The sequence below is a fragment of the Camarhynchus parvulus genome, chromosome 13, assembly GCF_901933205.1.
Source record: "Camarhynchus parvulus chromosome 13, STF_HiC, whole genome shotgun sequence".
NCBI lineage: Eukaryota > Metazoa > Chordata > Aves > Passeriformes > Thraupidae > Camarhynchus > Camarhynchus parvulus.
Window position 1 is genome coordinate 14,311,628 of NC_044583.1, and position 17,605 is coordinate 14,329,232.

General features: G+C 41.3%; 1 protein-coding gene across 6 annotated transcripts in view; it reads right to left on the bottom strand.

The window, feature by feature from the left end:
• The window catches only part of EBF1 (EBF transcription factor 1), a 267,041-nt gene that overhangs the window by 83,380 nt on the left and 166,056 nt on the right, over positions 1–17,605 (bottom strand). For 4 of the 6 annotated variants that reach the window (XM_030957630.1, XM_030957626.1, XM_030957629.1 and 1 more), the window contains exons 7-8: positions 14,379–14,460; positions 6,465–6,606 (exon numbers count right to left, since the gene is read on the bottom strand). In XM_030957630.1, coding sequence (XP_030813490.1) covers positions 6,465–6,606; positions 14,379–14,460 — 224 coding nt within the window. The remainder of the gene's footprint in view (positions 1–6,464; positions 6,607–14,378; positions 14,461–17,605) is intronic. The other 2 variants (XM_030957631.1, XM_030957628.1) reach the window with 1 other exon arrangement.

A 17,605-nucleotide genomic window follows, 5' to 3' on the forward strand; every position in this document is an offset into this window, starting at 1 on the left:
AGCATCCATCAGAGAACCTCATCCTCAACCGTGTGAGGAATTGCTCAAAACTTAACCTCCCCCTAACCTGCCATACATTTTTTGGGAAAATACCAAGTCCTTACTCAACATTTACAACAGCGAACTTGCCACAGTACTGGAAGCTTCTGTACTGCCTCCCAGAGTTAAAATCTTGTTAAGATTATCATGAGCCTTTATCTACCCATTCTCTCAAGTAAAGCATCTTAACTCTCTGGCCATGTTTTGTCTCTTCAGAGGGACAGATGCTCCCACTCCACCCAAGTTCACATTCTGAACTAAGCCCTGGTGCTCTCATTGAATTAGAAATTCCATCTGATTATGAGAAAAAGCCTTTGTTTTGAGGGTAACAGAGTACTGGGCCAGGCTGCCCAGAGAAGTTGTGGAGTCTCCTTCCCTGGAGATATTCAAAACCTGACTGGATGGGATCCTGTGCAACCTGCTCCAGGCAAACCTGTTTTAGCAGGGGGTTGGACTGGATGATCTCTAGAGTCCCTTCCAGCCCCAACATTCCCTCATTTTGTGAAACAGAATAAGTCCACAGGGCAGTGAAAAGGTTAATATTATACACTCAGCGAGGTCAAACTCCAAGAACACATAACAAGCCATTATGTTAAAAATTGCCTGAATTTATGAGTCACTGCATTTATGAAGGAACCGATATGAAAAAGACAACTTGGCAAAAATAAAGAAAATTATTTCCAGCTTGAAGTTTTGCAATCCTTCAGTATATCAAGGCTCACTTACTGTTATTACTATCCATGTTGTGCAATGCTCTGAAAGTCTCATTTTTTTCCCCTGTGTATGCATAGAGATGTCCAACAACCCAAGGTATTCTTCCCTCATAGAAAATAAATTAGAAAGCAGACATAACTCAGAATAACATACAAGATCCCCTCAAGTAGAGTGGTAGAATCCTAATATTTTTTTTCAATATTTCCCTTCTAAATAATAAATCAAGCCCACTGCATTTCTCTATATGGAATGATATGATGCAGAAAAAGCTTGTGTGTTTATATTTTTCATATAATCACAAAAACATTCTTAAGCTCAGCACTAAACTATAACAGGTGTTTCCACCCATGGATGTAGCAAGTCAAAGTTTAATGTTTCTTTGTTTAAACCTGGCCAGTTTTTTAATGCAATAGCCCCTAACTCTGATGCACAACCTGAACCTATACCAACTAAGGGTAAAATGTATCAAGTTTTGAAGATTAATCCATCTCAATTTGTTAAAATTTTTGCTTCAGTCAGTATTCTGTCTTGGAGTGACAATTTCATCAACTAGCACAGAGATAGGCACCACCAAGGAATTGAGGGATAAAACAGTTAGAATGGACCTGATCAGGTCATCCTCTTCACAACTCTACACACTGCCCAAAATTTAGTGGTTAGAGTTGTGCCAGAGACACTTAGGGCACAAGAAGAAGGTCACTAAGTCAGATTTATGAGCATCTTTCAGGAATCATCCACCACATGCAACTAAATTCATGGTATTCAATGTCTGTCCTCAACAATTCTGTTACAGGCAGACTAGAAATGAGACCTAAGGGCAGTCAGTCTCAAAGCTTTATTTTAAATATTATCCTCTCAAAGTTGTTTATAAGGCGAGAAAGATTTTTTCCTCTTTTTTAATGATCCAAACAGAAAATACCTGATTCACTAAGGCACAGCCTAGCAATCATTTTTGCTTTCAAAACTGAGGACTCAGTGGAAAATCTCTGATTGTGCAGTAACTGTGAGCTCTTAAATGGCCCAGGATGGGCAGGATTGGCAAGAAAAACTCTTTAAATGCCCCACTGCTGACAAGAGGATCTGCCTGTCATGTGCAGCTGAGGCACAGCCACTACTGCTTTTTATTTCGTGTAGGTTTTCCACCTGCAGACAAACGGTTGGAGTCACTCATTGCTGCCATGAGCTAAAACAACATTGTAAAAGCTTGGCTGTCTCAAGTACCACAATAGGGTGATCAAATAACCAAGCCTTGCACTATCCTTCCCAGTTTAAGGCAACCAGTACTATTGGTTTTGCTACATAATGACTTATTTTAGATATAAACACACAGAGATTTATGCATATTTCATATTAAAATACCAGCAGGACGTTGCTTTGGAAATCATGGTTATCTCCGCTTCCACCTGCAAACTCTGATATCACATCTAATCATTTGTGTCTATTTCTATCCTGCATCCTTCATCTGCTGCTGCTGTTGAGCTGACTCAGAACCAAATCATCAGCAAACCTCGCCATCACCTAATTCTTCAGTGCTCCCCCATGGAGGAGGAAGGAAAAGAAAAAAGAAATAAAACTGTCCCTTTAAAAACCCAAGCATTTAAGCTGCTTGTCAGTCGTCTTCCTGACAAGGCCACTTGAATGTATTCAGGAATATTTGCATAAATGCTCACAGTGAGTTCACCCTGGCAGCTAGTGCTAATGGTACATAAAGTAATTTAGTCACTTCTCTTAGGCATCCTGTCAGGGTGATAAGCACCCCCTCTTTGCCTTGTTGCATATTAGATCATTAGATAATAAAGTGTTAGAGCATGCAAACTGACAGGGTCTCAGGGACTATCATTTTTCGAGGGCATTGCATTCTGCCAGCGAGGAAAAATAATAGAGAAACTGATGCTGCAATTGGCTTTACATTCTTGTAAAGACATTCAAAAGATTTAGGGAGAAAAAAGAATTTTTACTTTGCAATGATATGAGAGATTTAACTGGAAACTTTGCAGTGGATTTATTGCTGGTAAACCTGAAAAGAGTTGTTGCAATCCCTGCCAGAACTCTCCCCTTCCATAAGTTCATCACTTAAATTTCATTGGGAAGATTTTGCTTTTAAAATTCACACCCTGGGACGAACTACAAGCTGAAATATATCCTACTGTTGGGGCCTGTTGGCTCTTGACTATACATCTTACTATATATATAATTTGGAAAGGTCAACCACACCGGCTTTCTGGTTTACCAGAAATATAAAACCAGTGAGGATCCAACTATTTGTGAATGAAAAAGTGATAATTATTGAAAACCACAGATTACTGTGGCTTACCCTATATATACCACACAGAGATGGATGAAATAATAATTGGCCTCTGCCAGCTATTACTTTTAAAATATAGATATATTTATTTGAAAGATTAGCTGCTTAACCCACTGGCTTCAAGGGGACGGATGTGAACACAAAACCAGGATCTGGGGTCCTGGTTATATTCAGAGAAAGGAGCTACAAAAAAAACCTCTTTACTGAGTGAAAAGTCTGACAAGCAAGATATAAATAAAGATGTGTTGGATGTCCCAAAAATAATCCAGACTACCTGCTAATGAGATGGTGAAACCCAAATGTGGAGACACCAGGCTCCTGAGTGGCTCGGGAGGTGCAGCTTTCTTTCCAGGTTTTTGGCCCCCAAAGTGTCTTTTAGGTGTCACATAAACTGTTACTCCGTGTTTCAGAGCAGCAAACACAAGATTGTAAGGAAAAATAAGCTGGATATTGTCTAAGTAAACTCAACGACCAGCACACCTTTCTACATCCTGTCTCCCCTCTCCCCAGCCCTCACAGTCAGGCATTCATCTCTATTGCCATCAGGAATTTGTGTTAAGAAGTTAAACGTCTGGAAAAGTCCACAGGAATACATTTGGTCAAGGGAATATTATAGTCAGATTCCAGATTTTACAAACCTGTGATGAGCAGTTGCTCACCAGAGCAATGAACCAGAGACAAACCATGACTGTGTTCCCTTCCCATCTCCCTGCTCATGGATACAGCTCAGGTCAATCTGTCCTTCCCCGAGGGAGGCAGAAAAGCTGGGGAGAGGAGAGGCAAACAAACAGCCTCTGATACTATCCAAAATAAAAATTCCAAAAACTGGAGAAAAATAATACATTTTCTGACTCAAAGTGAAAGCAAAAAATTATTTCAGTGGAGGAAAGTGTCATCTGTTCTAATGGGTCTTGTCCAAAATTCAATAGCATTAAACCTTTTCCTTTCTTTTTATTTATTTAGTTAAGTGTTTTAGATACCTAATAACATCATAACAACAGTTATGGATTTTTGAAATTTTTTTCCTGTTTCTTGGACTCACATGTTCAGAGAATTTCCGGAGAGCTGGACTGAAGGATTTGGGTTAAAAAGAAAGACTCCACCAAGCCTTTGGGAAGAGAACAATTTTGTAGTGTGAAGGTTGCTATTCAAAAGTAAGAATTTACTAGCAGTTGCTTTATGAGGTTGCTTGAGAGGTGCCTGAGAAAGCAGATTAGAAAAATCACCTTTCCCACAAAATGTACACATGGAGATATTTTGCAGATGTTGACTTTTAATATCAGCACAGTAACTCAGGTGTGTGCAGCTACGTAAGCAGAGAATTATCTTTTTTTTGTTGCTTTTTGCCAACAGAATCCCTCAGGTTGTAGGAGTGGGAACGACAGCTGTGGTAAAATGAGATACCACGGCGCATGAGAATAAGGGCATTTATGTAAGAGAAATTAAGTACTGCCTCAACCAAAAGCATGCACTGAGAAGACTGCAATGGGGAAAAAAGAAAAAAAAATATGGCAACTACTTTAGTAGGAATATAAGAAAAAAAGAAAAAAAAAAGAGTGTTTTTTTAAGACTAGACTTAATGGAAAGGTTACAAAGTTGAAGAGAAAGAAGTTTCCCTTTGTAATGCCTTCTGCTAATTAATAAAGACAGAGTTCATACATTCCTTATAAATTTCAGTAAAAATTATGACAGTGGTTTGTTTATTAAATTAGGTTGTTGGCAGGATGAAAAAAAAATTCTATAACATGAATTATGGCTGAAAATGGCTCGTAGCCTACATAAAAAGTTAGAGCTAAATAAATACAGATGTAAGTTATGTTTATATAATGAGAAACGCTGCTGAGCTAAGAATTTTGGGTTAGTAAGTGTGAACTACAGACCCGATTCTGCAAACACTTATCAATACCCTCAGCTTCTCTGACACAAGAAGCCTCATTGATCCCAACAGGACCATATGTGAGCATAATCTTATATATATGCATAAGTACTTGCAGGACTGATGCCTGAAAGCATAAACAGAATAGAAAAGTATTTCCACAGGAATCCACTGAGCAGTAGAAACCCACACATTTTCCCATTTCTCAGCATTAATAATTTCTTTTAACGTATCTAGTTAACATTTCTCTGAGTGGCATTTGCTTTCCCAGAGAAAATTTTATCTGGTTTCTTCAAACTCTTTGGAAAAATCTATTTAATTATTCATCAGATCCTTGGCAAATATTTGTGAAACAAACCAGCATAAAGGACTGGTGCCTTCTACACTCAGCTACTTCAATGGCAGCTGAGGGTACACATCTCTTAGAGGGAGCAAGCACCTATTGAATTTAGGATTACAAACAGCTTTGAAGACAAAGAGCTATTCTACCAAGCTGGAACAGGGAGAGGGGAGTGAAATGCCCTCTGTTTTTGTTTTGTTTTTCGGCAGTAGTCATCAACTTTGAGGACAAAGAGCAAAACAAAACATTAATCAAATCCAGATTTTTCAAAGTACATTTGCACTCAACAACTCCCATTTTAAGCACCTACAGTCACCAGCAGATGTTCCCTTCCAGGACCAGCTGACCTTACAGAAGAGATTACTGTCCCCAGGCTGCTTCCAGCCACGTGCCCCCATCCCACCCTTGCTGGAGTTTACTGTGCTTCCAGAAGAGCCAAACTGCCTTGCACCATTTCTCCTTCAATCATTTCAGCAACAAGCCATATTGGCAAAGAGTGATTATTTAAATGGTTTAATGAACTTCATTGGCCTGGAGGAGACCAGGGAGCAAGCACACAACCATCCTAGCTGGCATGTCCATGGTGAAGAATAGCCTGGAGCAGGGAGGGGAGACAAACAGCTGTGGGAAAAGCAATGTCCTCAGCTGGCACAGCTGGAGCCAGAAAAGAACATTCATCCATGGCTTGAGTAAGCAGATGGATTTCCAAAAGGGGTCTGCTTTCATTTAGGGCAATTCAAAGGAACAGAAGAATCTCCTAGAGAGCTCAGCACCCTATAGATAGAAGAAATGCAATCCAAAATTTGGGTGCTGAGCACTTCAGAAAATATGAAACATCCTTTAGATGCACAGGCAAAAATAAGGGCAGTCTGGAAAAAAAAATCATACTCCAATTTTGGGTGCTGAATAAATGCAACCAGCATTAAAAAAAAAAAAAATCACCCCACTTCACTGACACACAGAACAACCTCTGCGTCCATGTTTGCTTACTTGTTTGTCATTTCCCTACATTTAGAGCTGACCTACTTGAAAAATTCCCCCTTTGGTCTGGAGGCCAGTCCCTTTCAAATGTCTGGCCCCAGAGATAATAAACGCTTACAGAACAATTTTGAAAGCAGCAGCCAGAGACACAAACCAAATAAATCCACATTTAAAGTAGCAATGCCAACCAATGAAAATGATTTGCCTACCATGTTCCAGATAAGAAGGCGTACCTTCCGAGGGATCGAGTCTTCGAGCTCTCCGCCCGTGCTTGGAATTGTTGTGCACAAACATATTGTCTGACACTGCCAGCACATGGCCATCAACATTGACTGTTGTAGACACCACGACCTGCAAGCACAAGAGCAAGATGGAGGAAAATTCAGATAAATCCATGTGTTTTTTAAAAAGTGCGGAGTGTAATAAACTCAGTTAAATAAATAACAGCTGGGAGCTGTAGAAAATTGCAAAGCTATTTCACATAATAACTGGTGCTTATGCTGTACAAATCTAACAAGAGGCGCTATTGATGAGTGGGTTTTTGGCATCGAAAGCTTTTGATGCAGTTTTAAGTCAAATTGCAGAGTTTGTAGCTGCGTGGCAGACAGCACACTGTTAACCATCATTTTAACAAGAGGATCTTTATTAAGTATTTTTTTCCCCTATATACAAGGGCAGCTGTGTTTCACCCTAAATTATCCTTCAGTTTCCACACTGAAGTAGATAGAGATGTTGACATTGCAAATGAGAATCGATTCAGAATAAAAGAAAACAAAAGTGTATTTTGTGAAGTTGTAACAAGAGTTGCTGCCTGTCTTACCCCCACCCTTCTCTGCTGCTCTCCCCTCAGCACAGTCACTGCAAGTTGTTGGATTTGCCCAAATTTCTCCCAAGCTCTATCTTAAGGAGTATGTATAGGCATGTTTGTGTACACACACACACACGCTCGACAGTGGGGTCTTGATCTGGAGAACACAACCCTATTCATCCAGTGTTAGAATTATTTGTATTTCTCAACTTATCTCAGTGTCAACACCTGGGATTTGATTTGAGGCGAGGTGAGAGAGACACAGCAGGACTGCGCTGGAGGAAGGATCAGACACTTCTGCTCCCCAGAGTTGCCCAGGGCAGGAGAGAAGCCAACCCAGCAGGGGAAAACAGGTAAACGATGGGTCCAGAGTAGAAGACTCAGCTACTCCAAGGTGCCCAGATGGACTGCTCAACCCTGAGGCTCCAAAAGGAAATCCCTGTCCAGGCAGAGGGCACGTGAGCTATGAAATGTCATGGAGAAACAAGTCCCTTGCAGAGCTGTGAGCTCATCACACCACGTCTCCTCCTACCCATTCAGACCAAGCAGTCTCAGCCTCCCTGGCTTTCCTTCAGTCACCCCTCCCACAGCCTCTTCCCAGCAAAAGTATGGCATTTCCCAGGGTTTTACCCCAGCCACAGATTTGGCCTTCAGCTGGCTGCTGGTTTGCCAGGAGCACGTGTCGCCTTCGAGAACTTTGACTAAAACAATAAGAAGAAATGACCTACACTTCTCCTTACATTAAACAGGGAAAGGGATTAAAGACTGAAACCCACAGAGATATGTTTATTCATGCGACCTCTTACAACCAAATATAATAATTGTCTGTTAATTGCAGTTTCAGCTCCCACCTCATGCTTCGACATGTGAAACAGCAATCAGCAGCTCCTGTTTAATCCACCTATTATGTTGACTAATTAACTTTGCTCGACAGTTTATTTCTTCCTCCATTATCAGCCCCTGTCAGCCGCAAGCACAGTGCCGCAAAGGGGGACCTCAGCCCTTTTGATTGATCACCGATAGATTGACATGCAGATTAATTTAATTAGAATCACCTCACTTGAGAAATGAAAGACAATGGCAAGGGGGCTAATAGATCTGCTCTTATAATGAGGCAAGCCTCCAGAGCCACAGCAGAGGATTTCTGATTTATTTTGCTGAATTCCCCAGTCGCTCTGAAAGGCTCTCGCTTTAATTGTTCTTGGTTTTGAGAGGCTTTAGCCTCTGAAGAGGTGAAATGCTTTACAAGGATTGGCAAACATTGCTTCTACTCTCTCAGGAAGCTGCTGCCTCTCAAAGTTGGTCAAATGGGGACACTTAAAGGATCGCTTACAACTATTCAATTTCATCACTTGAATTGGAGCTAAAAAAAATAGAGTGAAAGGAAAAATTTTCTACCTATTTCTGGCCCCCAATTAAAATATTCAAAAAGTAAGCAAAGCCACTAAACTGCGCAAAGCAGATCCTGAAGTCTTTCTCTGGAAAAAGAGGAATACAAAAGAGAATATTTTATATCTAAAAGATCCTAACCCCATTGCTCAGAATGGCATTCCAAACAATAGACTTTTATGCGTGTTTTAAGTGAAAGATATTAAAATACAGAATAAATGATTCAAGAGCTCCTACAGATGGAAATTTGGGAAAAAGAAAGCACCAAATACTACAGATAAGTTTTTCTGAAATCAAACTAAGGAAAGAAAAAAACCCAAGCCCTATATATAAAATTCCAAAAGGGATTTCAAAAGTAATTTATCCATTGAATTCCTGAGGGGTAGAATAAAGTTTATGATATTTTCAATAAAATATGATCTTATAGTAAGTGGCTCGGGGTTTGCAATCTTATTTGTGCGCTTGCAACCATTGTAAATTCTTTGCAAGTGGGATTTTGAGCCGAATCCTTGGCATTGCCTGTCACAGCTCCATGATTTATGCCAGCTCCTTATCTTCTTCTAGGGGTCTGATTAGATGCGTATGAAAATTAACAAAATTACAATTAATAACAATGGCTACAAGATAAAATATTTTCCACCATTCCAAAACCCTATAGGTACACAGACTTCAGGCTGAAGCTGATCAAACCTGGGCTGAAACCAAAACTGTAAACATTTTTAGAAATGGGATTCCAGAAAAATAATGAGTCAAGAGTAGTAACAGTAAGGTAGTTCTCAAAGCTGTGAAAATCCTGTATCTAAGTAGCTGTTGCTATTCATGCAACTTTCTAGGTAAGAACTTGAGGAAACAATCCTGTTGAGGTTTTCTGTGAGTAAAACTACATTTAATTTCCCCCTCCTCAGACTTTCAGAACTGTTGATGCAACATATTTTGAATTACTTAGCAATATCTTCCTACCTCCCTCCTGAACAGTTTGATTTACTATGAAGAGACCACATTGGTGTGGTTCTTTGGTGTCGTTAGCATCAGAAACTATAAATGGAATCCCCAAGTGAAACTGTTTCCAGTCTCAGGAAATGCAGAAAAAAAACCCTTATGTGTCTGTTTGGAAAAAAAAAAAGATTATTCATAGCACACCTGTAAGAAGGAATAAGCTCTTGCTGCTCAATTCTTTAAATGAAAATTCTCATTAATAGAGGAACACATAATGCGCGCTGCACCAAGGAAATATTAATGCCTCTAATTATTAACAGTAAAAAATGCACTTCAAATATTGTGTGCCACAGTTACCTACTTGGATTGCTGCAGAGCACTTACATACTTACAAGTTCTACTCATATTTTTTAATCTAAAAAAATACTACACTCTCCTCATTTTGATTTTGAAACGACTGGGATATGTTCAAGTTAAAGCACATGCTAAAACTAATTTGTGGAGAAATCATAAAATTAGGGGGAGGGGACAGCCAGAGTACATGTGGAATGGGCACCAAGGCATCCTAAAACACAGACTGTAGCAAGAGGGAAAGGCATACTACAGTTTAATAAATGATTAATGAGGTGCTGACACATTAATGTAAGCACAGGGACAACCAGGTCTGCCAAATCTCAAACCTTTCCAAATTTTGTCAACAAAACACAGTTTTAATTTGAGACAGGCAAACATGGAAAATGATTTTGAGCTTTAGCTTTAGCCCTTCACAGATTTTGAATTTAAATCCTGTATCAACACCAGGGGAGACAGAGGTATGAAAGAAACACATGGGTTTACAACTTTCTTCAATGAAATTGGCACTATTGAATGCAGTAACATATCCCAGCTCTGTGGATTATTCTGCCTGCCATTAAATAGTTCAGTTTGTGAATACTTTGGAGCTTAGATTTTTTTTTCTTTAAATATTCAGAGACCAGGAGCCTGGAGATCAAGCTATTTATCCACGTTTAGCACTTGGCCTGTTTATTTGGTATAGTACCTCACCTAATATATCAAAATTAAGCATTGCAGAACTCCTGATTTTTAACCACAGCCCATTAAGCTTTGCTTACTGATTAAGACATAGCATTTTCCTTGTGCTTTCAATTTTCTCCAGTGTATGGTGAAGGATCTGATATATTTGCAACATCCCCAATACCCAATAGCAAAGGCAGAGAAAATCTAGCTCGGATGATTTCCAGGTTTGAAGTGTGTCCTAAGTGTTAAATATGTAACTCCAGTGCTTGCCACTCTTCTGAAAGCTATAAATGGCTCGAGCACATCTTTATTTTGATCACCACTTGGTGACCTCTTCCTACAATGTGTTGACTTCTTTATTCTAGTAACTAAAAATCACTCTCCATTTAACAAGACACTTCCAAAGGTGCCTAACTAAGAGCACATAAGTACAATACATTCAGTAATTTTGCTCACGTGCTCAAGGACAGGCCAGGCACTTAATTACCTTGTTGAATTGGGCCATAGCTCTCACTGCTATTTTTCAGTCTCTTTTTTTTTTTTTTTTGCTTTTCCCTTCTCTGGGGATGGAGCCTTGCACGTCCAAATTCCATTATCTGGGATTCATGAAGCATCATCTCTGTCTCTTATGCAAATTTGCAATAAGACACAAGTGGCTTCAATTCAAACATGAGTGGCAGCATCCCATGGAGGCAAACGAGCAACCTCTGCTGCAGGAGAGGCTGTGGTAGCAGAATCAAACAGCATGGCAATCTCTAAGTGACTTTCAAGGTTTTCATAATAAGTGAATGTTTGGGGTTTCGTTCAGTGACACAGCCTGAAAAGTTTCCTCTAAATTAAAACTTGACATGTGTCAGTTTACAAGCAGTTGTGCTATAACAAGAACAACAAGACAGCTAGGGCGCCTGGGTTTCATTAATTACAATAACATACAAAACTGTTTAGGTTGTATGAATGAGTTTTTAGTTCTGAAAAATCAAATCTAGGCAGAGTTCAATCATGACACCATCTACTCAGTAGCAGTATTATTATTACCACTAACTGGGGCACTACAGCCCATCCCACCAAGGATGATGACTTATTGTGATGAAGAATTCACAACCAGATTGAGCATCTGCTCCGGAGGGTTTCTGGAATAAGAAGGCAAGGTTGGGCAAAGGTGATAATACACAACAGCACCAAATGTTTTGTGCAATTGGGCTGATGAAACGTCGAGATGAAATTATTTTCTCAAGGGCAAGCAGGAGTGTGAAGCACAGCTGAAGTGCTGTGCAGTACTTGACTTCTCCTCCCTGACTGTCTCCTTGTGCTAATAGAGACACAACAAACACAGCCAGGGCCAGCACTGCTCCAGCACACACACTCCGCTGGCACTCCACACCACTCCACTTGTCACATGCCTGGACATCTCAGACATGCAGAGAAATTTATTTCCTTCCAGGCCCACAACAGCTTTATGTTAGACTGATCACACTCCCACATTTGCAAGCAAAGTTCAGGATAAAACCTCCTAATTCATTTCTGATTGTGAGCCTGAATCAACATGCACTCTGCCTCCTCCCTGTACTTTCTTAACATGTCTTGTATCAGATGATAATCAGACAATTCCATGCTACAGAAGGAAAAAAACCAAACCAACTCTAAAATCTACTAAGAAAGGAAATTTTCTACAGGACTGGTCCTTAGATAGTGCAGGACTCACGTCCTTGACCCTCCACTGATTCTCCCATCGAAACTAAAATCTGTGTTCTAAGAACTTCCAGAAACTTTTGGGGACTGAAGAAGGACAGACCAAATGTTGGAAATATCTCTTGGCAGCTTCAAAGTCCAGCACAAGTAGGGGAATGAAGGAAGGGAATTTCTCCATAGTTGTGTGTATAAAATGAGTATGGTACCATCTAAAAGTATCTGGAAATACCTTATCTTTATGGTTTTTAACCAGAACTTTGACATCACCATTGGAGACCTTGTAAGTCACTGGCAACAATTCAAAGGCAGCTGATAGCAAACACGGGGGCACAGATTTCAATTGGTTCCTACACAACACTGTCTCAAAGACCCAGGAGCACCACAGCATTGAGATACTACATGTACACTTGGTCCTTTTCACCCTAAGAAATGATAAATTAAGTTTGGACTCTGTAGAGCCCAGCTGTTTTATTTTAAGTCTATTGCTAAAAGACCAACAAGTTCAAAATTTAAAAAAAAGGGAAGAAACAAAAGCAGCTATTGTAAAACAATAAGGCTGGGCACTGAAGAGAATGCTGCGAGCTTCAATGCCACCCTGTATGAGAGTAGGAGTGGTTCGCTCGGCTGAAAGTGATTAATTTCTTGAAAATGCTGAGGTCACGCTAATTGACATGACCTGTGTAATTAAGCAGTCTCTGTTTACACACGGAAAGCTCAACTGCTGTGAAGCTGGGTTTGTATGACAGAATGTCTTTACAAGTCAAGAGATCAACAACCTTTCCTATGTCCTACCTCCCTGCCGACACAGCTCCTGATTGCTGTTCTGAGGGAACACGCACAGGCATTTCCATATGAAAATCAGCCTGAAGCCTGGGCGAGCACAGCCCCAGCAGAGTGTACATGTTGTGAAGCAAGCTCTGACAGGCCCCAGGGGTGACTGCTCGGACTAAATCCCCGTGCTGGTGAGAGTCCTTTTCCCACATTCTCTTTCCGTGATAATGCCCTCTGGAATCACAGGAGAATCGTGACAGAGGGAGGAGTGTGGGGTGAGAAGTTGAGGGCTCTGCCATGCTAATGCTGGCTTTTACACTGATTAATTTAACCCCTGTGGCCACATCTCCTCACTTCTGCACTTGCCTGCTCAGAGGCAAATAGCACCCTTCTGCCTTCCAGCATTGCTGCAATTAAGCAGTTCAACAAAAGCCATTCTACATATAAATAATATTGTCACTTACATAACATTCAACACTTGTATTGCCGTGCAACAATGCTGGAAAAGAAGCAAACAAGGTTCTGAGTAACTACAGAAAGCAGATATATTTTGGAGTTGTCTTTCTCCAGAGACCGATGTGGTCCATGGGACAAATCTCTTGTTTCTTTCTCAGAACCCTGAGGCAAAGTCTCACGGACAGACTCTACCATGATTGCTCCATGGGCTGTATTCACTCCTCCCACCAAAAGAGAAGATTCTTTGACTTTCTATCCCATATTTTTACTCAGGTAAAGTATTATTGCCACAGTCAAAGACCATGTCTTCAATAAAAGGGTTGGAACAATTATTCCTCAGCATTGCCACCACCCCACTCTGCTGCCAGCACTGGGGAAGTGCAGAGGTACAGACCACCTTCCCAAAGGAAAGTGATGCTCTTTATCCAAAAATGAGTTGTGGCACAGCTGGACCATAACAAGATGTCCTTGGCCATCTAAAGCTTTGTTCATATTTCAGCTCCCAAGCCCCAGTGCCACAAGATGCAACAGTGGGGAATACCAGACCAAAGCACCCCAAGAAAGAGATACCCAGTGGTAGCTTTCTCCAAGTGCTCACTACAGGGACAGACCTTCATCCCATCAATGCACATTTATGAGTCTTTACCACTGCTCAGGAGTAACACATGCCTGATATTATTAATTGCTCTTACACCTTCCTCTGCCCCAGCCAATAAACAAGGTGCCCACTTGGTGTCTGCATGAAAACAAATAGTTCCCCATGGAGAGAGAAATAGAGCAGGGGAGCCCAATAGCTGAAAACAACAGAGAGATCATTTTGATTTTTCCTTTTCATGCTTTCCCTTCCGGTGGAGATGACATTAGCTTCAAGAGTGCTCTCTTCCAGAGCAAGAAAACCTAACTACTTCCTGACAATTCTGCTGTGACAAGTCCTCAGGGATTATTTTGTGACCTTATGTTTTTAGCATCTTCCAGTGAATTACTAGGTTAGTTTGGGTCAAAGTACTTCTGTCCTAACAGCTGCTGATTTTTAAAGGAGGAAGCGTGTCCGACTGACCTGGAATCGACGCATGTCTCGAGGGTTTCCTGCATTTTTTAGGCAATTTTGGTTACATTTGAGGAAAAATTTCAAGAAGAACCTGTGGAGAAACAGAAACGAAAATTAATGTCTTATAAATAGGGTGTAGTCTGTATAAAAAAGACAGTGATACAAATATGATATCTGCACATTTGGTCCAAGAAAGGCTTATCAACATCAGTATTCCCAACTCGGACAAATCACACCCCTGCCCAACCAAAGAAGGAGTGCAGCTTACACAGGCCTGATTTAGCAAAACATCCTGAAAATTTAAACACTAATTTCATAGCTCTGTTGTGTCAGAGCCATTAAAGTTTGCAGAGTCAGTCCCTCTGTCACGCCAGGCTGGCCGTGCCATCCAGAGCAATGAGGAACAGACACGTTTTTCAGCACAGCAAAAAAGGGACAGAAAAATGCTAGACATGAAAATTCCCTTGGGTATAAATGGGATTTTGTTTCACAAGTTCACTGTCACCTCTAAGTTTTGATTTAATACAAAAATACTGAATATGTTCCATACAGTTGAAATCTCCCCCCAGGATTAAACTGATTTGTGCATAAAATTAAAGTCCAACAGTGGTTGGTGGAGCCCAAATCCCTGAGAGAAGGGGGAAACCTTGGTCAAAAGAATGACTTCATGGAAAAATGAAATGTTTTTGATGCAGTCTATTTCCTGACCATACACAGTTCACTGAAGTAGCTATATGACCCCGACATATATCTCTAAGAAAAGACATTGCCTTTTACAAAGCCAAAGAAAAAAGCAAACATTTCGCTGAAAATATTTCCTTCAGTGTTATGCATCAGTGGACTGTAAACTCATAAAGACAAGTCAATGAATAATAGTGGGTCTCAGATTCCAGGCTTCCTCCCTGAAAGCCAAAGTTTATCAGCCTTTTGTCCAAAATAAACTACAGACTAAGGTCTACTAAAGCTCAGCCATGCAAAGTTTAATCCTACAGCAAGTTTAAAGCCCAGTGTAACCAGACAAGGCAGCATTACACGTGCAATAACCATCAGTGACTAAGCAGAAGTTCCTCTGCCCTGTTCCCACATACAGGAGTGGGGCAGGGAACAGTTTGATCCTGTTACATCTGAATGTTAACTTCTGCAAGCAGCCCTCTTTTAGCACCCAAACTGAATGCTAGGTCAGCAGAATTTGCACAGACTGTCACCAAGAAAGGCAACACTGCAGGGTAAACAGCTTCAGAAAATCCCTTTTTGATGAGCAGCATTCTTTGCCCTGCTCCAGTCGTGATGCTGCCTCTCAACAAGGCAAGTTTTGCTGCTTGCTCCTCCATGTCAAGGAAATCATACAAGGCAAACGGCTGCAACCATAAACTGAAACTACAAGGGACTGTTTTCATTAAAGAAATGCAATGTAATGAGGAGGATTATCAAATGTGATGCTTGGGATTATCAAGGACTAGATCTCCTGGCCCAGGAAGGCTCTTCTAGACTTGAGCTTCTAAATTAGAGCAAGCAATCCACATAAAATAAACATCCACTGCACTGGAACAGGGGTTTGGAGGCAGCGTTTGTTTAAAGGAAAGAGCAGCGCAAGTCATTGCATTTCTCAATCAAGCAGGTTCTGATATTCAATAATGGAAAGGTGCTGCTATTTGCTGTACATGTGTGTCTTTTTAAGCTGCTAATGGCCAGCTGTGACAGCCTGACTCAGATTGTGTAGAAGGAGCTGTCAGCACAAATCTTGGCATCTCGGATCCAGACAACTGCTTGCCACCAGGCGAGGGTTTGTACTTGTGCCAGAATGGATTTTGAGAGACAAGCAAATAGGGCATTAATTCCACCAAAGAAAAATGAAAAGTGGGGAGAGTTGGGGATCTTACACTTCAGATGATGGCTTTCCTGTCAACAGCTCATCACTTAGCTCACGAGCTATGAAGGGCACAGACATCAGATCCCTCTTGCCCTAAGCTGGCCCTGTCTCGCGAAACCCTGGCAGCATTTGGAGACCACCCCTCCACACGAGATTGCTCGCTGAAATAAAAAGCCTGGCCATCTGTTCAGAGGCAAAGACATCCCTGTCAGCTGGTGCCTACAGCCTCAAACAGGCCCTTATGTGGCAAAACCTCTCAGAGCCACTCACTCTATAGGGAGAAGCTGGCGCTGCCCTGGGCTTACCGCAGGATTTTGGCGGCTTCACCAAGGGCCGAGTCCAGCAGCTGCCCACCCGGTCTGCCGCAGCCCCTGAGCAACACCCTGGACCTGAGGGGAGCTGGGGCATGGAAAAATTAAAAATAGCTAAAAATTCTTGGTTTGTATTCGCATGGCACACAAATAATGGGCACTGAGTGTTGGTGGGTTGATTAAGGGTTCCCCAAAAAAGATTTAAAGCTCTTTGTGAAGCTCTATGGAGAAACACTGGGCCTTCCCTCCCCTTAAAAACTCTGAATTCATGTCAACTCAAAGGCTTGGAAAGTCACTCTGAAATACAAGAGTTTGCTTTTTGGGGTCTGCAAAACTGTAACCCAAAGTTTTGCAGTCTAACTCCATTTGCACTGTGCTATAACCCCCAAAGGCTACAGAAGTTTCACCAAAATAAACTGCAGTAGAAATGAAGCTCATCTGTTTAAACCTACCAAAAAACCTCAGGCAAGCAAGCAAGCAAACAAAACTTCTTTTGAATTAAACCAACTCCAGAAAAAAATTAACTTGCAAAAATAACAGCATTTTCAGAGGAACACGAAGCTCACACAGCCAAGTTCACTCACTGCATGTTAAGCAAAAAAAAGTCACCAGTTTACAGAAGACATTCTGCCAAGTGCCATATTTTAATTCTACTGAAAGACAAAACAAACGATGGGACTGCACTTTGTTTGGGAACACACCAGGGCTGGAGTCCCCTCGGCCACACGAAGCATCCCACACTCATCCAGGCAAGAGCTGAGCAGCTCCTGGGCTGGCACCACACCCCCAGCTGATGGGATCCCCCCACCTTGGCAGGAAGGAGGATGAGAACAGATTAAGACAAGAGTAGAGCAGAGCAGTTTGATTCATGGGGCTCATCCCAGGCTCTTGGTTCCTGCTTTAGACCAATTGTTCAGGTGCCTTCATCACCTCAAGCCCGGTCCTGCCAGCGTTGCTCATTAGCAACACTTCACTCTGCAAATATTTCAGATTTGGATTGACAGCACTGGTCCAGGAGAAGTGCCAAAAGAGCTGAGCTCTTTGTAAGCATAAAC